Raw genomic sequence first — 22,978 nt, forward strand, 5'->3', positions numbered from 1 at the left:
CTGCAACATAGTAACAGACTGTAAGGACTGCAACATAGTAACACAGACTGTAAGGACTGCAACATAGTAACATAGATTGTAAGGACTGCAACATAGTAACACAGACTGTAAGGACTGCAACATATTAACACAGACTGTAAGGACTGCAACATAGTAATAGACTGTAAGGACTGCAACATAGTAACAGACTGTAAGGACTGCAACATAGTAACACAGACTGTAAGGACTGCAACACAGTAACACAGACTGTAAGGACTGCAACATATTAACACAGACTGTAAGGACTGCAACATAGTAACACAGACTGTAAGGACTGCAACATAGTAACATAGATTGTAAGGACTGCAACATATTAACATAGACTGTAAGGACTGCAACATAGTAACAGACTGTAAGGACTGCAACATAGTAACATAGACTGTAAGAACTGCAATGTAGTAACATAGATTGTAAGGACTGCAACATAGTAACACAGACTGTAAGGACTGCAACATAGTAACACAGACTGTAAGGACTGCAACATAGTAACACAGACTGTAAGGACTGCAACATAGTAACACAGACTGTAAGGACTGCAACATAGTAACACAGACTGTAAGGACTGCAACATAGTAACATAGATTGTAAGGACTGCAACATAGTAACACAGACTGTAAGGACTGCAACATAGTAACACAGACTGTAAGGACTGCAACATAGTAACACAGACTGTAAGGACTGCAACATAGTAACACAGACTGTAAGGACTGCAACATAGTAACATAGATTGTAAGGACTGCAACATAGTAACACAGACTGTAAGGACTGCAACATAGTAACAGAGACTGTAAGGACTGCAACATAGTAACACAGACTGTAAGGACTGCAACATAGTAACACAGACTGTAAGGACTGCAACATAGTAACATAGACTGTAAGGACTGCAACATAGTAACATAGACTGTAAGGACTGCAACACAGTAATATAGACTGTAAGGACTGCAACATAGTAACAAAGACTGTAAGGACTGCAACGTAGTAACAAAGACTGTAAGGACTGCAACGTAGTAACATAGACTGTAAGTACTGCAACATAGTAACATTGATTGTAAGGACTGCAACATAGTAACATAGACTGTAAGGACTGCAACATAGTAACACAGACTGTAAGGACTGCAACATAGTAACACAGACTGTAAGGACTGCAACATAGTAACATAGACTGTAAGGACTGCAACATAGTAACACAGACTGTAAGGACTGCAACATAGTAACACAGACTGTAAGGACTGCAACATAGTAACATAGACTGTAAGGACTGCAACATAGTAACACAGACTGTAAGGACTGCAACATAGTAACACAGACTGTAAGGACTGCAACATAGTAACATAGACTGTAAGGACTGCAACACAGTAATATAGACTATAAGGACTGCAACATAGTAACACAGACTGTAAGGACTGCAACATAGTAACAAAGACTGTAAGGACTGCAACGTAGTAACAAAGACTGTAAGGACTGCAACATAGTAACATTGATTGTAAGGACTGCAACATAGTAACACAGACTGTAAGGACTGCAACATAGTAACATTGATTGTAAGGATACCCCTTGAAATTGCAGGTCGGAACCAGTCTTAGTTTATTTGTCCTGCAGTGATGACATCACTACCCAGAATGGAGGAGGAGGTAATAAAAGCGTCTCTCACTCTGGAGGACACATTGATTTTGTCCTATTGAAAACTGTAATATTTCATTATCCCTGAGGGGGCGCTGCAGTGAAACTGAACTCTCTCTCTGTCGGGTATCCCCATCGCTGGGAGTCTCTACTAATAAAAAGGGATTTTCCATGACATAAAGCCCATTTATTGGATCAGTCAGTCCCAGATATTGGGACCTTCGAACCCACAATGCAGTTTGATTAGTTGCACTTGCATATTGACCCGCCGTAACTTTGCACACTGCACCGCCAGTGTAAGACATCGATCACTGACATTGGCAGGGGCGCACAGGACCCCCACTCAGAGGTGTAAGCTCTTGGACCAGTGCAGCACCACCTACCCTTTGCCACTTATAATACTGGCATTTGGCCATCTCTGGGCACCAGGACCTGGGTGTGACTGCTACCTCTGCACCCGCTATAGCTATGCCCCTAGAGTTTCCTCTATTCGGGGGGGCTCTGCACTGGAGAGGGGAGGTTTCCGGGTCCCGCCGTGTCTCCTAATCCCTAGGTGCTGCTTTATTAGTCTGAGTGGCCGGAGCGATCTCAGCCTCCATCTGGGAGGCTAATTCGGATTTATCCTCTTAAGTCTGCGCTCTTCCTCCCGCTGAGCCTCCTGTATTTGGCTGGAAGTGGCTTAATGGAGGCAGCAGGCAAGACAAGATCCTCCAGGGGAGAAGTTCATGGAAGTGTTCAGGGCAGGGAGGGGGGCAGCAGTGCAGGGGCTGCAGACTGTGGATGTCATTTGGAGAGGGGGGGGGGGGTTGTAAATTGCTTTCTTGTGCTGTTTGTAAGTGCTGTGGGATGTATTCTGGCTGTGAGCCCCTCCTTGCTGACTCTCTCCCCCTCCCACACGTGCAAAATCCACTAGGTTTCAGACCATCCTCTCCTGCTGGGGTCTGACTCTTCTCCATGAGAGAGGTTGGGGGATCCTAAACTCTTTCGCCATCTCCTCTGGCCCCGGGCCCCCGGCTATCCCTTCGCTGCTTTCCCTTTTATATGCACATGAGATGGATTTGCTGAGATCTCCCTCCTGGTTCTGTCTCCTGCTGCTGACTCTGTCCATAGGATTTGTCCTGTGCTCCAGGAAGACTATCACTCCTAGGAGACAAGGTAATGATGACTACTACCCTTTCATGTTCAGTAAGGGTCTACCAAGGGATCTCAATGCAAACTTTCTTACTTGCAGATGTAGCAGAGCTGAGTTTGCTGGGCTGCATGGCTTTTCGCATGGTGGTGGGGCAGGAGGTTCGCTGGCAGTCCTATGTAAAGTTGCAGATCCCAAATGACAAACTCAGCCCTGCTGCATCTGGAAGTGTTCCGAACGTTAATGGAGAAGGGAGCGATGGTGGCGCTGTGTGTGGTGTGGGAGCGAAGTTTCTGTGAAATCTTTCTTGGGCTGTCGCGGGCGGGCAGCTCCGGGCATCTGTGGTTAATCAGGGGCTGAATTTTAAGCACAGGATGGATACAGCAGACATGTCGGAGGTTCTTTGTGTGGTCATGTGCCTGGTTAGCGTTCCCGTGCTGCGGTTTCCTGTGTTGGGGGGTGGACGGGATCATAGCCGGTCAGTCTGGAGCATCCTGTACTTGGAAAGGTTCTGCACATCCTCCTCTCCGCTGCTCCACCTCACGTCGTTTGGATCATTTGCTCTTGTAAATTTTGTAGCCAAAAATATTACAAAATGCATCAAATGATCCAAATATCTATAACATTGTATGGCTCCGACGTAGTCAGCAGCGCTGTACACAGAAGGCATTCATTCACACATATTCTGTATACCTGTTATTTATTGTACTCTCTTATATAGAGCTGACATATTCCACAGCGCTGTACAGACATCATCACCACTGGAGCTCACAATCTAAGGTCCCTATCAGTCTGTCCTACTGTGGGAGGAAACCGGGGAACCCGGAGGAAACCGGGGAACCCGGAGGACATACAAACTCCATGCAGATGTTGTCCTTGGTTGGAACCAAACTTAGGACCCAAGTGCTAACCACAGTATCTATCTAATATCTATAACATTGTATGGCTCCGACGTAGTCAGCAGCGCTGTACACAGAAGGTATTCTTTCACACACATTCTGTATATCTGTTATTTATTGTACTCTCTTATATAGCGCTGACATATTCCTCAGCCCTGTACAGACATCATCATCACTCACTCTCCCCACTGGAGCTCACACTCTAAGGTCCCTATCAGTCTGTCCTACTGTGGGAGGAAACCGGGGAACCCGGAGGAAAGCCCCACAGACACCAGGAGAACATACAAGCTCCATGCAGATGTTGTCCCTGGTTGGAACCAAACTTAGGACCCCAGTGCTAACCACAGTATCTTTCTATCTAATGTCTATCTATTTATCTATCTATCTAGCTCATATATATCTATGTCTGTTTATCTATATCTGTCATATGTATCCATCTCTCTTTAAAATATGGCTTCCGTATTAATTCCTCAACATTTTTCAAGACCTCGGCTGGCCATCAGTGAATAGAAACCTTCTTGTCTACAACCTAAATTATTGACCCTTTTCTTTCTTTCATCAAATTATATCTATCTATCTAATATCTATGTATATCTATTATCCATTATCTATATATCTATGTCTTATCTAGGTATGCTTTTTTTATCACTTCCTCAATATTTTCAAGATCTCTGCTGGCCATCAGTGAGTAGGAACATTCTTGTCTACAACCAGAACCTAAATCATAGACCGCTCCTACTAATCTTTCTTTCTTTTCTCATATCTATCTATCTATCTATCTATCTATCTATCTATCTATCTATCTATCTCTCTATAGTAGCACATGTCTCTGGTTTTCCCACTGACCCGCAGTCAGTACTGTTACTACTGTTATGTGAACAGACACATTAAAACCAATGCGTTCAGGTGCTGTCCATGGAAAATGGAGATGTGAACGCGGCCCTAGGCGAGGTTCTCCATCCTCTGGTGACAGCTGTGGCCATATGTAGATCTTGCTGGTAAGTGCTGCTGTTTACTGACCTGAGGAAGCTGCATTACAGGCGGCCCATGTTATAGGGAATCCGCGTCTTTGTGTGCTTTGCCCTAATTGGCCTTTGTCACCTGCTTAGAGCTGAGATGACAATTGCCTCCAGTACAATGGCAGGAGGTGAAACTTCATTATAGCAGCAGGATGTCCGCCTCTGTTACCATCCAGGAGCCATCTACCTACACCTGTGGGCACAAGGGGTTAACTTCTAAGCAGCTGATAAAATACTGCCATCCACCAAGTCTTTGCAGGTAGAGATTAACCCCTTCCTACACTGCACTGCATGTATATGGCTAGTCACCAGGAGCTTAGCTATAGGTGGTGCAGGGGTGTCAGTCACATCCGATTCCCGGTACCTGAGGGGGCAACAGACCCCTGTGCCACACAAGCGGACACTAGTAATGGCACATGGTAGGTGGGGGCCTGTTATAGAGTTGGCTGAGAGTCCACTGGGATAACAGTCAGGGGCGTAACTACCACAGCGGCAGAACATGCGACTGCTATGGGGCCCTGGGCAAGAGGGGGCCCATTCATAGTTGGGATCATCTCCTCTTCTACTGGAGGTGGAAACTTGAAGGACTCTACCCTCTAAAGGAACAACTTTTAGCAAATGAGGCAGTGGAAGAATGGCCCAAGGGTCATTAAAAAGGGTTTAGGCCAAAACCCTTCTGTCCTGTGTGGGGGGCCTGGTCTGATCCTTGCTATGGGGCCCTTACTTCTCTATGTACACCACTAATAACAGTGCCATATGAAAGCCAAATAACACTGCCATACAGTTGCTTACATAGCAGTGCTATACAGTGCCCCAACCACCATACACTGCAAATACAACATGCTATACACCAACTGATAACTACCTCACAATGCCTAACACCACCAAACAGTGCACAAATAATACTGCCATACCATGCGCAAATACCACCATACAGTGCACAAATAATTCCAGCATACAGTGCACCGATAGCACCACTATACAGTGCACCGATAGCACCACTATACAGTGCCCCAACCAACAGTTACTGCAAATATAATGTACTGTACAGCAACATAGTATAATGCCTAATACCACCATGCTGCCATACAATGCTTAAATACCACCATAAGGTGCACAAATAATACCGATATACAGTGTCCAAACCACCATTTACTGCAAATATAATGTACCGTACAGCAACTAAGTAGTGCCACATAATGCCTATATCACCATACAGTTCACATATAGTACTGCTAAACAATGTTTAAATACCACCATACAGTGCACAAATAATGCACTACAGTGCCCCAATACCACCATAAAGTGCACAATTAATACATACAGTGCTGAAATAACAATGCCAAATAATGCTCAAATAATACCACCTGACAGTGCAAATGATATTGTAGTATAATGCTCCAAAAACATTGCCAACCATTGCTCAAATAATACTGCCATAGAGTACACAAAATAACAGCTTCATACATAAACTACTGTCATAAGAATGCCATAAACATCTAAGTAATACTGCCATACAGTGCACAAATAACAGCTGCCATAGAAATAATAATACCGCTATAGAAATAAGAATAAAGGTGGTCCCGAGCCGATGCCCGGGGTCCACCCCCACCTGGTTGCATGTCCTGTCCACTATGAACGCCTAGTTGTTCAAAAGTACTAACAAGTCCATGCGCTATTATAAAGTCTGCCCATATGGCTGCTATCGGGCCCCTAAAGAGAGGGGGGCCCAGCTCAAGTTGGATGATGAATGGTAAGAACCTATGCTGAGAACTGGAGGTCCTAGAACATGCAGAACAAGGGTATATGTAACAAACCGATGGATTACTGAAAGGAGACGGGCAACAGGCAGGGGTATGACGGTGTCATCCAGCACTAGATGGCGGTCCATTCCTGATGTTGGATTAAGCTAGGGGTGTAGCTACCGAACCTACAGAGGTAGCAGCTGCACCCGGACCCTGGTGCCAATAGGACCCTCTGCTACCTACCAAGACACCTGTATGAGGCCTTAAAGAGTGTTCACTGTCCCCTAACAGTCTTTTTATTATCCCTTGGGGGACACATTATGTGGCAAAAATATATTTAAAAAAATAATAGAAAATTAAAACTAAAATAAATAAATAAATAAAAAGTGCAAAAATAGTAAAGTGTTCATTGTCCCCCAACAGTCTTTTTAGGACCTCTTGAGGGACATATTATGTTGCAAAAATATATTTAAATAAGTAACAAACGAATTATAAAAAAATACTATAAAATATTAATAAAATACAAATAAAAGTAAAAAATAAAAAGGAAAAAGTGTAAAATTAACAAAAAGTGTCAGTGTCCACTAAAGGTCTTTTTATGACCTCTTAGGGGATATTGTTTGTAGCAGCAATATATTAAAAATTAAGTTAAAAAAGGTAAAAAATAATAAAATACATAAAAGAAAAAAACATCAACCAAAACCGTCGCCATTATCGCCCTATTCACGTGAAACTATAGGTATGATATAACAAAACAACCGAAACAAAATAGGGAACTAATTATAATAATTTATTTCGGTGGCAGTTTGCATATTTAAAGAATAAGGAGCTATAGTTTGAAAAAAAAAAAACTTTTTAAAAATGTTCTGTTTCCCCCAAATAAGACCAAAAATTTTATTATAAGGCCCTATGTGTCAAGCAAAAATTTTTGCAAAAATTATTTTGGTATTCCCAACACAAGTTACAACCGTTCAAACCACCACCAGCGTCTGTTCAGGCCTGGTTATTAAAGTGTTAACCAATAAGCACTTTCCCCACTAGTAAGGGAAAGTGCTTACTGGTTATTGCAGGGCGCCTGTAACTGGCAGAAGCTGGTAATAACCAGGGAGCGCCGTTCTCTTATTTGCGGCCCCTTGAAATAGAGCAATGTGACTATGCGGACCCAGACCAAGAAAGGGTTGTGCACCCCTGATCTAATGAGTGCGTTCACATTTACATTAAGAGCACAGCTTTTGAAGCCAAAACAAAAAGTGGATTCAAAAAGTAGAACCTGTCCCGTATACTGCCCCACTTTATAATCCACCGGCTTCAGAACTATTGTACATAAAATTGCCAAAAAAAAAACAGACCCGTAATTTCACAGAGGATTGTCTACAGTGGAAGGAATTGTAGAGACGGGCTCTGTTTTTCAGTCTTTGGGTATAAACAATGTTTTTATTCACTGAAAGCAAGTCTACATCTTGAAAATGGAATCCACATAGAAAGTATAGTAGAATGGATACAATGATAATGCTTCATTTACGCAAAAACAAAAGTGTAACAATGTAGCAAATAGGTCAGCCATCCACCTATGTACAATAGACAATTATCTTCCCATAGACTTGCATGTCCGGCTGCGGTGCTTTATACTGGAAGCCTTTTTATGAAAAATGCTCTAGAGCAAGCAGTGAAATGATGCTAGGCCACATAAAGATCCATCCCAGTACACCGAGGAGATACTGTTCTTTTTGAATATGGTACTTCATGGCAGCACTGGATCAAGTAGCTTGCACCCTTACCCTCTGTCATATACACCCTTGTTATACCTCAAATAATTTAGCCTAATAATAAAGGGAATGTTCACCATTGAACAGATATTTTTCTATCTATAAGAGGTCCAAATTTCTGTGCTGATTAATTTATTAATACATACTTATATAGGTTGGAGCTTCATTTTTCCGATACACACCCCTCTGCAGACATAGATTTAACACAGAACACTCTGACTATCTGAAGCCACCACTAAGGGGTGCACAGGAGCTTACTGCATACTGTTAAAACATTACATTCTATGATAACATAGTGGGTAAGCTCCCTCTAGTGGTGGCTGTATATATCTGTATGCAGTAATCTCCTGAGCTCCCTCTAGTGGTGGCTGTATATATCTGTATGCAGTAATCTCCTGAGCTCACTCTAGTGGTGGCTGTATATATCTGTATGTAGTAATCTCCTGAGCTCCCTCTAGTGGTGGCTGTATATATCTGTATGTAGTAATCTCCTGAGCTCCCTCTAGTGGTGGCTGTATATATCTGTATGCAGTAATCTCCTGCGCTCCCTCTAGTGGTGGCTGTATATATCTGTATGCAGTAATCTCCTGAGCTCCCTCTAGTGGTGGCTGTATATATCTGTATGCAGTAATCTCCTGAGCTCCCTCTAGTGGTGGCTGTATATATCTGTATGCAGTAATCTCCTGAGCTCCCTCTAGTGGTGGCTGTATATATTTGTATGCAGTAATCTCCTGAGCTCCCTCTAGTGGTGGTTGTATATATCTGTATGCATTAATCTCCTGAGCTCCATCTAGTGGAGGCTGTATATATCTGTATGCAGTAATCTCCTGAGCTCCCTCTAGTGGTAGCTGTATATATCTGTATGCAGTATTCTCCTGAGCTCCCTCTACTGGTGGCTGTGTATATCTGTATGCAGTAATCTCCTGAGCTCCCTCTAGTGGTGGCTGTATATATCTGTATATAGTAATCTCCTGAGCTTCCTCTAGTGGTGGCTGTATATATCTGTATGTAGTAATCTCCTGTGCTCCCCCTAGTGGTGGCTGTATATATCTGTATGCAGTAAGCTCCTGAGCTCCATCTAGTGGTGTCTGTATATATCTGTATGTAGTAATCTCCTGAGCTTCATCTAGTGGTGGTTGTATATATCTATATACCTGTATGCAGTAATCTCCTGAGCACCCTCTAGTGGTGGCTGTATATATCTGTATGTAGTAATCTCCTGAGCTCCATCTAGTGGCGGCTGTATGTATCTGTATGCAGTATTCTCCTGAGCTCCCTCTAGTGGTGGCTGTATATATCTGTATGTAGTAATCTCCTGTGCTCCCCCTAGTGGTGGCTGTATATATCTATATACCTGTATGCAGTAATCTCCTGAGCACCCTCTAGTGGTGGCTGTATATATCTGTATGTAGTAATCTCCTGAGCTCCCTCTAGTGGTGGCTGTATATATCTGTATGCAGTAATCTCCTGTGCTCCCCCTAGTGGTGGCTGTATATATCTGTATGCAGTAATCTCCTGAGCTCCCTATAGTGGAGGCTGTATATATCTGTATGCAGTAATCTCCTGAGCTCCATCTAGTGGTGGCTGTATATATCTGTATGTAGTAATCTCCTGAGCTCCACCTAGTGGTGGCTGTGTATGTCTGTATGCAATAAGCTTCCGAGCGCTTTCTAGTTTGTGGTGGCTCTTGAAGCACTGACTCCAGCCGCAGTCCACTCCTTGTGAATCTCCCCCAATTTATTGAATGCCTTTTCTTGACAATCCTTTCAAGGTTGCAGTGATCCCTGTTGCTTGTGCACCTTTTTCTACCACACTTTTTCCTTCCACTCAACGTCTCATTAATATGCTTGGATACAACACTCTGTGGACAGCCAGCTCCTTTAGCAATGACCTTTTGTGGCTTCCCCTCCTTGTAGAAGATCTCAATGACTGTCTTCTGGACAACTGCCAAGTCAGCAGTCTTCTCCATGATTGTGTATCCTACTGAACCAGGCTGAAGGCCCATTTAAAGGCTTAGGAAACCTTTGCAGGTGTTTTGTGTTGATTAGCTGATTAGAGTGTCACACCATGAGTCTATAAGATTCAACTTCTTCACAATATTCTAATTCTCTGAGATCCTGACTTTTGGGTTTTCATTAGCTGTAAGCCATAATCATCAACATTAAAAGTAATAACGGCTTGAAATAGATCCCTCTGTGTGTATCGGATCTGTAGAACATATGAGCTTCACTTTTTGAATTGAATTACTGAAATAACTTTTTAATGATATTCAAATTTATTGAGATGCACCTGTATATAAAGTGATTAAATGAGAGAGCTATATAATAACTAAATAATACCGCTAGACTATTAAGATCCACAACAGTAACAAGTCCTGGGCTCCAGGTCTTCTCTTGCACCCTTTTGGCACATGTCATAATTCCCAAAATTCAGTGGCTGGCCATGCAGTATGACATATCTGCTGAATTCCAGGGGCTTAGGATGCAGAAATCCCATTAACGAGGGGAACTATATATAAAAATGGACAACTCGTTTTCTTCAATACTTACAGACTAAGGCAGGGATGCTCAACCTGTGGCCCTCCAGCTGTTGTAAAACTACAACTCCCACCATGCCCTGCTGTAGGCTGATAGCTGTAGGTTGTCCGGGAATGCTGGGAGTTGTAGTTTTGCAACAGCTGGAGGGCCGCAGGTTGAGCATCCCTGGCCTAAGGTAAGTGTCCTCGATAAAAGACAATCTACAGTTCACAGTGTTTTTTATTTTTTTATTTTTTTTATTCAGAATTGGCTAAAAGTCAGCCCAAAACACTAGGGACCAATCACTGCGCCGAAAAACAACATTGAGGACAACACGATAGCTGCTCTTGGCCAGTTCTGTATCTCCAAAGGCAAAAAACAGAAACAAAAACACTGTAATTTGGGCTCCTTTCTGAAGGGTGGATTGCAGCGTGTCTAATACCGCAGCGAGCCTCCGGGGCACTTATTTTTGACCTTTTAGAATGAATGATTACCTTTATATAGAGACTGAAAAGCTTTCAATAGCACGCGCTAAGATTGAGTGTACAAAAACAACATAAAAGGCAAAGCACAAAAAAATGGTTTCGTACAAATCAGCAACTTTTTGAATCAAAAACAAAAAAGTAAATTCCAGGGAAATTAGATAAAATAAATTGTTGGATGGCCTTTCGCTGAGTGATATTGAACATCACCCCAATAAGCGAATGGCGGCCACAGAAAGCACATTGTGAATTATTATGGTTTTTATTGAATATATTTTTTGTAAGGATTTCATGTACGGCTGTGATGTCAGCTTAAGGCCTCATGCACACGACAGTATTTTTTTCACGGTCCGCAAAACGGGGTTCCGTTGTTCCGTGATCCGTTTCCGTTTTTGTTTCCGTGTGTCTTCCTTGATTTTTGGAGGATCACCAGACATAAAAGAGAGTGAAAAAAAATCCAAGTCAAGTTTGCCTTGCAAATGATAGGAAAAAAACGGACGCAGACGCGCGGACTCGGATGACAATCTTGTGTGCCTCCGTGTTTTTTCACGGACCCATTGACTTGAATGGGTCCGCGAACCGCTGTCCGTGAAAAAAATAGGACAGGTCATATGTTTTTTGACGGACTGGAAACACGGATCACGGACGCAGATGACAAACGGTGCATTATCCGAGTTTTCAACGGACCCATTGAAAGTCAATGGGTCCGCAGAAAATCACGGAACGACGGACACGGAACACACCAATGGTCGTGTGCATGAGGCCTTACAATAAAACTGCTACATGTCTTAACCTTTTCCTCAGGTTGCTAGATATAAGTATATAGTGGTTTAAAAAGAAACCCTATGTTTTTTAGGTTTTTTTTACCGTGCGGATATTTGGTGCTATATTTAAAGGGGATAGAATTTGAAAAAAAACAAAAAACAATAAAAAGTTAACTTTACAATACTTTTTCATTGGGTGGATAAAGTAAGTGCACCCTTGGAGGCTCATTTCACACACCCCTAGGGAGCATCTCAATTGGAGTTAGACCTAGGCTATTCAGGAACCCTTTATATCTCTTCATCCACCATTCATTGGTGGAGTTACTGGGATGTTGAGGGTGATTGTCCTATTACAAAGTTCACTTCTTGTGACTTATGGTCTTATATTATCCTCCAGCTTCCTCTTGTATGGTAAAGAATTCATAGAGTATTCTATCTGCCCAGGTCCAGAACTCTACCACTATGCTTTACACTGCAGGTATCAGGTTCTTCCATTGAAATGTATCACCAAATATATCTCTTGTTTCTGTGGCTCAGGCCCCTTAAAGGGGTTTGTCCATCTGAGACATTGAGCATATCGCTGGGATGTGCCACTAGTGCCAGATAGGTGCAGGTAGGTGTTGCATTTTTATACCAGTTTTCTGGTGCAAAGGTCATGATAAGCCCCTCCCCCATTGCTCCATAAGTTCCCCCCTGATTTTCTCCTCAATCAGTGGTGGTCTGTAACTGTCATCTCCCATGTCAGGTGCGCAGCCTTTCTGCTTGAATGAACATAGGGTGTACTTAATTACTTCCGTGAAATCCATTGGGGATACTGTAGCTATATTAAGGGTATGAATACTTTTGCAACCATATTGTACTGATCCAGTGCATCTAAAATGGAAAACAGAGCAACTTAGCAAATAGTCTTGATTATAAAGAAAATCCTACCGTTTTTCCCTTTCTTTTCCTACCTAGAGATATGCGTTTCCTTGGTAACAGACAACAATCTAACCCTGTGTAGTCTGATGGGACCCTGTGATGATACTTTCTTTTATCAGACCTCTACTTCTTGATAAAACAACTATTTTAAGGCTACATGCACACGAACGTATGTGTTTTGCGGTCCGCAAATTGCGGATCTGCAAAAAAAAAAAAAACGGGTGACGTCCGTATGGCATCTTTTTTTTTGCGGATCCATTGTAATAATGCCTATCCTTGTCCACAAAACGGACAAGAATAGGACATGCTCTATTATTTTTTTGCGGGGCTACGGAACGGACATACGGATGCGGATAGTAGCATTTTTTGCAGACCCATTGAAATGAATGGGTCCGCATCCTATCCGCAAAAAAACGTAACGGACACGGAAACAAAATACGTTTGTGTGCATGTAGCCTTAATCTGTAAAAAGTAGAAGAAAGAAAAAGGTTCTTTCTTCTTGCGGCAGTGGCCGTGCTGGGCGGCCATGGGGCACCAAAAAGCAAAAATCGTCATCATCATCATCATAAGCCATCATTACACTGATAACTGTTGTATCTTCCTGAGACAACGAGGCTTTATCCATGTGATTTTAAGGTTGCATGAAGTGAACCGAGGATTTAGAGCTCCCTATTTGAAACGGTAAGCTCCAACCCCTGGAGGCAAATCAATCAAGAAAGGGCTGATGGGGCATGTGCCTCGGGTCCCGAAGGAGGCTACAAATCACTCTGTCTTGCCCAAAGCATTTAGATTTTGGGCTAGGACAGCAACCTGAATCTTTGCCCCATTGTATCAAGTCTTAGCTATGACTCTATGAAACCAGTCATCTCCTTCACAGTCTACAAAACCTGGCTGCTTCCTTCCAAAAATAGCGCCACATCTGTCCACAGGTTGTGTGTGTTTCGCAAATCCCAAATCTCCACTTCGGATAATCCCCACTTGCTAGAAGGGTCCATTGACCATAAGATGATCACAAATTGTCCTCCTGCTGGTACCCTCATTGGTGAGGATGTGATCTGTGGGAAAATCTGGCAGCATGTTCTCAGTTTCCCTGCAGTGCCTCCATAGGGCAAACAAAGTATTACACTGTGGCCACTCACTTCATAATGCAGGTGTCACGGACGGTGTACAGGAAACAAGGCAAAGCAACATGTATAAACGACTCGCTGGATCCAAAAACTAAGGAACCATAGGAGACCCCTGCAGAAGACCTGGCACTTTCCCTGGCTGCTCAGCCTATGCAAAGATCCGAATGGTGGAGGTTTGCATATCCACGAACCTTGACTATAAAGCCCTGAGCACCCTACAATAGTGAGGGGACACGACCACCGGCTCCCTACACAAGATACGGAGGGAGTCAGGGTCACCTGGGATCCAGCAAACAGAAAATAACAGATAAAGGTACAACACTTAGCTTTGAAGCAAACAGGAGGACAGAGTCAGCGTGCACACACACACTCCAGGAAGTAGTATAAGCCGCCCAGAAAAGCCTTCTGGGGAAGAATTTAAAGGGAAGCAATTAGTCCAACACATGACAGCTGAGAGAGGCTAACGAGAGGAGGAGCTGAATACCACAACACAGAAACTCAAGGGGGAGGTTCTGAAAGGCCTCTGTCAGAGCTTCTCAGCTGTCTGGTTGTGACAGTACCCCTCCCTCTACGAGTGGACTCCGGACACTCAGAACCCACCTTCTCAGGATGGGACCTATGGAAAGCCCTGATGAGACGAGAGGCCTTAATGTCCGTCACTGGGACCCACATCCTCTCCTCAGGACCATACCCCTCCCACTGAACAAGGTACTGAAGAGAACCGCGGACAAGACGAGAATCCACAATCCTAGAGACCTGAAATTCAAGATTCCCATCAACCATAATCGGAGGAGGAGGCAAAGGCGAGGGTACAATGGGTTGAACATAAGGTTTCAATAAGGACTTATGAAAAACATTATGGATCTTCCAAGTCTGAGGAAGATCAAGACGGTATGCAACAGGATTGATGACAGACAGGATTTTGTAAGGCCCAATAAACCTAGAACCCAACTTCCAGGAGGGAACCTTCAATTTGATATTCTTGGTAGACAACCACACCAGATCACCAACATTCAGGTCCGGACCAAGCACACGTCTCTTATCAGCCACACGCTTATATTTCTCACTCATGCTCTTTAGATTATCTTGAATCTTTTGCCAAATAGATGACAAAGACGAGGAGAATCTGTCCTCATCAGGTAAACCAGAAGACCCCTCTCCCGAGAAAGTCCCAAACTGTGGATGAAACCCATATGCACCAAAAAATGGTGACTTATCAGAGGACTCCTGACGACGGTTATTTAAAGCAAACTCAGCAAGGGACAAAAAAGAACACCAATCCTCTTGATTCTCCGCCACAAAACAGCGCAGATATGTCTCCAGATTCTGATTGACGCGCTCTGTCTGGCCATTCGACTGCGGGTGGAAAGCAGAAGAGAATGACAACCGAACCCCCAAGCGAGAACAGAAAGCCTTCCAGAATCTGGAAACAAACTGCGTGCCCCTATCAGAGACTATGTCTGAAGGAATACCGTGCAATTTGACAATGTGATCAACAAATGCCTGCGCCAGCGTCTTAGCATTGGGCAAACCAGGAAAAGGGATGAAATGCACCATTTTGCTAAAACGGTCCACCAACACCAGAATCACAGTCTTCCCCGAGGAACGAGGCAGGTCCGTTATGAAGTCCATGGACAGATGTGTCCAAGGACGGGAAGGAATGGGTAAGGGAAGGAGAGGACCTGATGGCCGTGAATGAGGGACTTTGGCACGAGCGCAAGTCTCGCAGGCTGCCACAAAACCCTCAACCGACTTACGAAGCGCAGGCCACCAGAATCTCCGAGCGATGAGATCCAGTGTGGCTCTTACCCCCGGGTGCCCAGCAAGGACCGTATCGTGGTGTTCTTTAAAAATCTTGTGTCTTAAAGCGAGAGGCACAAACAACCTCCCAGGAGGACAAAGATCAGGAGCCTCTGACTGGGCTGCCTGCACCTCTGCCTCCAATTCAGGAAAAAGAGCAGAGACCACCACACCTTCAGCCAAAATGGGACCCGGGTCTTCAAAATTCCCGCCTCCCGGAAAACAACGTGACAGGGCATCTGCCTTCACATTCTTAACTCCAGGGCGGAACGTGACAACAAAATTAAACCTAGAAAAGAACAACGACCATCTGGCCTGTCTCGGGTTCAGACGCTTGGCTGACTCCAAGTAGGCCAGATTTTTATGGTCAGTAAATACGGTAATAGGGTGTCTGGCTCCCTCTAGCCAATGGCGCCATTCCTCAAAAGCCAACTTGATGGCCAACAATTCCCTATCTCCCACATCGTAATTTCTCTCTGCGGAGGAGAGTTTTCTTGAGAAAAAGGCACACGGTCGCCAATTGGCAGGAGAGGAACCCTGAGACAAGACCGCCCCCACACCCACCTCAGAAGCATCAACCTCAACTATGAAGGGTAAAGAAACATCAGGTTGCACCAAGATGGGAGCGGAAGCAAAACTCTCCTTGATATCAGAAAAAGCCTTACGCGCCTCTACTGACCAAGAAGAAAAATCTACCCCCTTTCTGGTCATATCAGTGAGTGGTTTAACAATAGAAGAATAATTCAAAATGAACTTCCTGTAATAATTGGCAAAGCCCAAAAAACGCATAAGCGCCTTTTGATTCTCAGGAAGCTCCCACTCAAGCACAGCGCGGACCTTCTCGGGGTCCATGCGAAAACCAGAAGCGGAGAGAAGAAACCCCAGAAATTGAATTTCTGGAACCGCAAACACACATTTTTCCAGTTTCGCATATAATTTATTCTCCCGCAGGATGAGCAAGACCTGACGTAAATGTTCCTTATGAGTTTTGAAATCGGGAGAAAAAATCAAAATGTCATCCAAATACACCAATACAAATTTTCCCATCAAATGATAAAAAATGCTGTTCACGAAATGCTGAAAAACGGCTGGGGCATTCATCAAACCAAAGGGCATAACCAAATTTTCAAAATGGCCCTCAGGGGTATTGAAGGCCGTCTTCCATTCGTCTCCTTCTCTGACCCTGACCAGGTTGTATGCCCCTCTTAAATCTAATTTGGAAAAGACTTTAGCCCCAACAACCTGGTTAAATAGGTCCGGGATCAGAGGAAGCGGATAAGGGTCACGAATTGTGATACTGTTCAGCTCCCTGAAATCCAGACAAGGTCTTAAAGAACCATCTTCTTTCTTAACAAAGAAAAAAACAGCGGCAACAGGTGACTTCGAGGGTCGTATGTGTCCCTTTCTCAGACTCTCAGAGATATAAGCACGCATAGCGGTCCTCTCAGGTTGGGAAAGATTGTATAAACGAGATTTAGGCAGCTTGGCGTCTGGGATGAAATTAATAGGGCAATCGTACTCCCTGTGCGGGGGCAAATCCTGAACTCCACTCTCAGAGAAGACATCCAAAAATTCAGAGAGAAAAGATGGTACAGTCTTAGTAGCAACCTCAGAAACAGATGTCATGAGGCAATTCTCTCTGCAAAAGTCACTCCAACCATTTATTTGCCTCGCTTGCCAATCAATGGTGGGGTTATGCTTAGTGAGCCAGGGCAGCCCCAACACCAGAGGGGTGGGTAAACCGCTAAGGACGAAACATGACACATCCTCAACATGAGCATCACTCACAATTAAACGGATATTGTGAACTATGCCCTTTAATGATTTTTGAGAAAGTGGAGCGGAATCGATAGCAAAAACAGGAATATCCTTTCCCAAAGTGCGCACCTGGAAACCATGAGTTATCGCAAATTGATTATCAATGAGATTAACCGCTGCTCCACTATCCACAAAAATCTCACAAAAAATGTTCTTGCTCTCTAGCAGGACAAAACGAGAACTACAAGCAAATGGAAAACCTTCAATTTCCGCCTCAACCCTGCCAATAGTAACAGACGGAACATTTTTAAAAGATTTTTTCCTGTTTGTTTCTTTATTACTCCCAGAAAACTGCCTGAATCTCCTAGAGGGACAAATATTTGCCAAATGATTTATACCTCCACAACAAAAACAAACCCTCCCATGCGGGCTGAATCTTCTATTGTCAGAAGCAATCAACCCCAGCTGCATGGGCTCCTGCTCAGAAGGGGCTGACGGCGACTGAGACCCCTGCACACAGAACGGGACCGCTGCACTGTCCTGGGACTGAGTATGACAGGAAGGGGACATCTCTCCTCTCTCTCTAAGACGCCTGTCAATACGAACGGCCTGAGACATGGCAGAGTCCAAGGAGGTAGGCCTCTCATGAAAGGCAAATGCATCTTTCAATCCCTCTGAAAGACCATGGCAAAATTGACTTCGGAGCGCAGCATCATTCCAACCAGTATCAACTGCCCATCTCCGAAATTCTGAGCAGTATATTTCTGCGGATTGTTTACCCTGGCATAATAGACGTAGTTTAGACTCAGCCAGAGCAATACGATCCGGATCATCATATATCTGACCCAGGGCTAAAAAGAATTCATCCACTGAACGGAGAGGCCGTGCCCCCTCCGGCAGCGAAAAGGCCCAGGACTGAGCGTTACCTCTGAGCAGCGATATAATGATCCCCACCCTCCGTTCCTCATCACCAGAGGAGTGGGGAAGAAGGCGAAAATGGAGTTTGCAAGCCTCTCTAAAACGCACAAAATTCTCACTACCCCCGGAGAACGTATCCGGGAGCGAGATCTTAGGCTCAGAACAAACTCCATGAACGCAAGCTGAAGCGGTCACTTGAAGCTGAGAAAAAGTCTTACGGAGATCAGCTACCTCCAATGAAAGACCCTGGAAGCGTTCAGCCAAAAGTGAAACCGGATCCATGCTTGAGACGGTTAGGGCGGCTTATAATGTCACGGACGGTGTACAGGAAACAAGGCAAAGCAACATGTATAAACGACTCGCTGGATCCAAAAACTAAGGAACCAAGGGAGACCCCTGCAGAAGACCTGGCACTTTCCCTGGCTGCTCAGCCTATGCAAAGATCCGAATGGTGGAGGTTTGCATATCCACGAACCTTGACTATAAAGCCCTGAGCACCCTACAATAGTGAGGGGACACGACCACCGGCTCCCTACACAATATACGGAGGGAGTCAGGGTCACCTGGGATCCAGCAAACAGAAAATAACAGATAAAGGTACAACACTTAGCTTTGAAGCAAACAGGAGGACAGAGTCAGCGTGCACACACACTCCAGGAAGTAGTATAAGCCGCCCAGAAAAGCCTTCTGGGGAAGAATTTAAAGGGAAGCAATTAGTCCAACACATGACAGCTGAGAGAGGCTAACGAGAGGAGGAGCTGAATACCACAACACAGAAACTCAAGGAGGAGGTTCTGAAAGGCCTCTGTCAGAGCTTCTCAGCTGTCTGGTTGTGACAGCAGGACACATAATGACTATGGTGTGGACTCTATGTCCTGAATAAAAAGCTTAGTGCATGGAAATCCTCCATTAAGTTAGAAATTCTTATTGTTGGGCACCTTCTTTCCAGAGAGGACATTTTTTCACAAGGGGTAAAACCCTTCAATGGCTTCAAGTGTCCTGTTAGGGGTACAGGGTGTAAGAGAACGTCATGTTTAATGCAGTCAATGGTGGGCTTATCGTCTTGGCATCAACAGGACTACTAATCCAAGATTTGTGTGCCATTTATCTTCTCTTGACCATTTTTGGTCAAAGCCCTTTGAAGGATAATGAGGATACTCCTTAAGTAGATATTCTGTATGCCCACATCTGCAGAAGAAATCTGAGAGTCAACTGATTTTAATACCGATGTGTGAACAGTTCCTCAAGATGGGAAAATTTTTCTTGATATTTGTAAAGGGCCCATCATATGCTCTCACTGGTTCTTCAGCCATAAAGCAACATTGATTAGGGTAGGCCATCAACATTTCATCAGTGGGGATCTAACCTCCAAGACCCCCAGAGGGTACATTAGTACATTAGAGAGTCTATACCTGGTACTAAAGCATGTCCTATAGAAAGGTGACACCCCCACCAAGGCCATCACTGTCGGAGAGGTTGTCCAGGAACCTGAAAAATGTTGCAATTGCTCCATATGATACTCATTAAAATAATCCTAAACCAGTACCTTTTGTGTAGTACTCGATGTGGAAAAAAAAAACATATTCTGTATGAGAATTGGAATGCAAAGAGAGCATCTCACGCTCTGGAGGACCCAACACATCCTTATGTTGCACAAACAGCCCATTGGTTTATATGGGAAGCATGTAATATTTAATGTCACTCGTGGTGGCGCTGCAGGAGAACAGAACACTTCCTGCATCAGGACAACCGCAGATCATCGTTTGGTGAACCTAAAAAAAAAGTGGACAAGCCCTTTAAGATGGTAACTAACGAGCCTTCCTTGTGATAACCTTGTGATGTGAGCAAGAACGTATGGTCAGGTTCACCTATTTTTACAATATGGCTGTAATAAAGGTGATAGATGATGAGGATAAACTGGTCACATGTGCTGGCGTGAGGGCCAGGCCGAGGAGTGGGTGCAGTGAATGTGGCTAGCCTCCTCCGTTCCTGGAACACAACAGAGACGAGAAATGGGGGGGGAAGAAGATTTAAGGATTTTATTGTCTTTCCATGTTTGACTTGAAGGTTTAATTTTCCTTTATTCATTTCCTTCCCACGAAGGCGGATAAAAGTCTCAGCGCCAGAGGGGGACAAGTTACTCATCTCAGGATCGTGATGTTGAACATCTGCATTTCATTTGGCCTTTGTCATGAGCGTTGAGTCCAAGATCCCAGCAATTAGGGCATTGTCCTTTTAAAAAGTAGTTATGTAGGTGCCACCTTATAAAAGAGGTTGTCTAGGACCTCAGTCTTTCCCAAAACAGCGCCACTATTGTGCTTGGGCTATGTCTGGTATTGCAGCTCAGCCCCATTCACTTCAATATCGCAGTACCAGATACTGCCATAGACATGAGTGGCACCGCTTTACTAAATAATCTCCGACGCAGATTTCTATTGAATAGCAGCAGAGGTAGAATTCCAGTGCATATAAACGAATAGGATTCTTGTGGGCATGCTCAATAGGCTAGATATGTATAATCTGTGTGCTTTCAGGAACCTTATAGCTTTCAGAGTACATACTGGCAGAACGATGCCAAGCTGCTTGCCTGGAGCACATTCATTTCTAGTGCACACGCAGGGAGGTACTGCACATGCGCAGCCTGAGACGGTGGAATCACTGCACATGCACAGACTCTGCACTACTGGTAACTGTCTCCATTGGCCACATTGGAATTGATTCCTTACTGAAATGTATGTCTTCTAAGGTGGCATTAATCTAAACAGGGTGTCTTTGGTGTGGCTACCCCTTTAATGGGCAGAATTCCAGAGTATACAAAATAAATGGGATGGCTGTGGGCATGCTCAGTAGCCTAGAGATGTACAACCTGTATACATTCAGTAACCTTGCATCTTTAAAAGTTCATAATTGCAGACGGATGCCATGCCAAACTGCATGACCGGCGCCCATTATTTTCTATCAGCATAGCAGTACACACGCAGGAAGCTACTGCACATGCGCAGCCTGAGACGGTGGAATCACTGCACATGCACAGTACCTGCACTACTGGTAACTGTCTCCATTGCAAAACATAGAAAAACAAAGTGTCTCGGGAGGAATTGATTCCTTACTGAAAATGTATGTCTTGTGGGGTGGCATTGACATAAACAGGTTGCCTTTGGTGTGGCTACCCCTTTAAAGGGCAGAATTCTAGAGTATAAAAATGAATGAGATGGCTGTGGGCATGCTTAGTAGCCTAGAGATGTACAACCTGTAAACATTCAGTAACCTTGTATCTTTGAAGAAGAACGATTCGAGTACACAAGCAGGGAGCTACTGCACATGCGCAGCCTAAGATGGTGGATGCACTGCACATGCACAGTACCTGCACTCCATTGGCAAAATGGACAAAAAAAAATTATATCTCTAGAAGATGAAGATCACAATCATGTGCGTGTTCTTCTAAGAAGTCCCTTGTATGTTCCAGGAGAGATGTGTCCACCTGGAGAACATCCACTGTGACCACCTGGAAAACGCTCATTCAAACCGATTAAAAAGTCCTTTTCCAGAGTAAATAACAAGGTTGTGTTAAAAAGTAAAACTACCCAATAAAAGTACCATAATAGTCAACCAAAAGATTTTCTGGTCGACCATTAGACTAACTGATGCCTCCATTAAAGGGCTTCTCCACTTTGGACAATCCTTTTAGCTACAAGAGTCTACAGATAACAAGCTGATCAATTTTGCGTCTGGACCCCCATCGATCAGCTCTGATCTGTAGAGGGACCCGGCTGTACATGTTCAGTTTTCCTGCAGTGCCACCACAGGAGAAACAAAGTATTACATATTGTCCATTCACTGCATTGGGTTATCTGGGTAATGTAGGACAGGGCAGGTCCTCAGAGAGATGCTCTTCTATATATTTCTCTTCTGGCATATATAGGAGGATCAAGAATGAGTGCCCTCCCTAAAACAGAATATAAAAATGTTTTCTACCAAATGGACAACCCCCTTTAAGCACATTAGATCTATATATGCGGATGAGGAGGAAGGTCTTCCAGATGTATAGGGCATAATACATTTTAGAAGGAGAACACAAGTCATATGAGAAAAATCCAATGCCCCTAACAGAAGACCTTTGGTAAATCACTTTGAAGGGAATAGTGAACTAAATTTGGGAAAGTTCTTCAGATTTCAAATTCTCTAAAGGGTGAAGCCATGACAGTGACCCTTAAATTCTTTCATTGCTGGACTTCAAAGCATTAAGAGAACAGTGACCTTCTCTGATCTACGATTAAAGCGGATCCGCGGCAGCACCTAAGAGAGAATACAGCAGGATGTATTTTTCTTACTGCAGAGACCCCTGTAAAATTGACCATTATAGTTGAAAGGAAGAAAATGCACTTAAAGGAGGTGTCTAGTTTAGAAAACACATTCTGGGTTAATAGAGGAGGGTCCTCTGTTCACAGCATCTTCCTCTCTAGGCCAGAAGAGTG

At 44.0% G+C, this 22,978-nt stretch overlaps 1 protein-coding gene across 1 annotated transcript in view; it reads left to right on the forward strand.

The window, feature by feature from the left end:
- Positions 1 to 2,509: 2,509 nt before the first annotated feature.
- EGFLAM (EGF like, fibronectin type III and laminin G domains) overlaps positions 2,510 to 22,978 on the forward strand; it is a 120,967-nt gene continuing 100,498 nt past the window's right edge. The window contains exon 1 of the mRNA XM_044273441.1: positions 2,510 to 2,814. Within this exon, the coding sequence (XP_044129376.1) occupies positions 2,712 to 2,814 (103 nt within the window). The 5' untranslated portion in view covers positions 2,510 to 2,711. The remainder of the gene's footprint in view (positions 2,815 to 22,978) is intronic.

This window comes from Bufo gargarizans, unplaced genomic scaffold (genome assembly GCF_014858855.1).
Source record: "Bufo gargarizans isolate SCDJY-AF-19 unplaced genomic scaffold, ASM1485885v1 fragScaff_scaffold_685_pilon:::fragment_2:::debris, whole genome shotgun sequence".
Classification (NCBI taxonomy): Eukaryota; Metazoa; Chordata; class Amphibia; order Anura; family Bufonidae; genus Bufo; species Bufo gargarizans.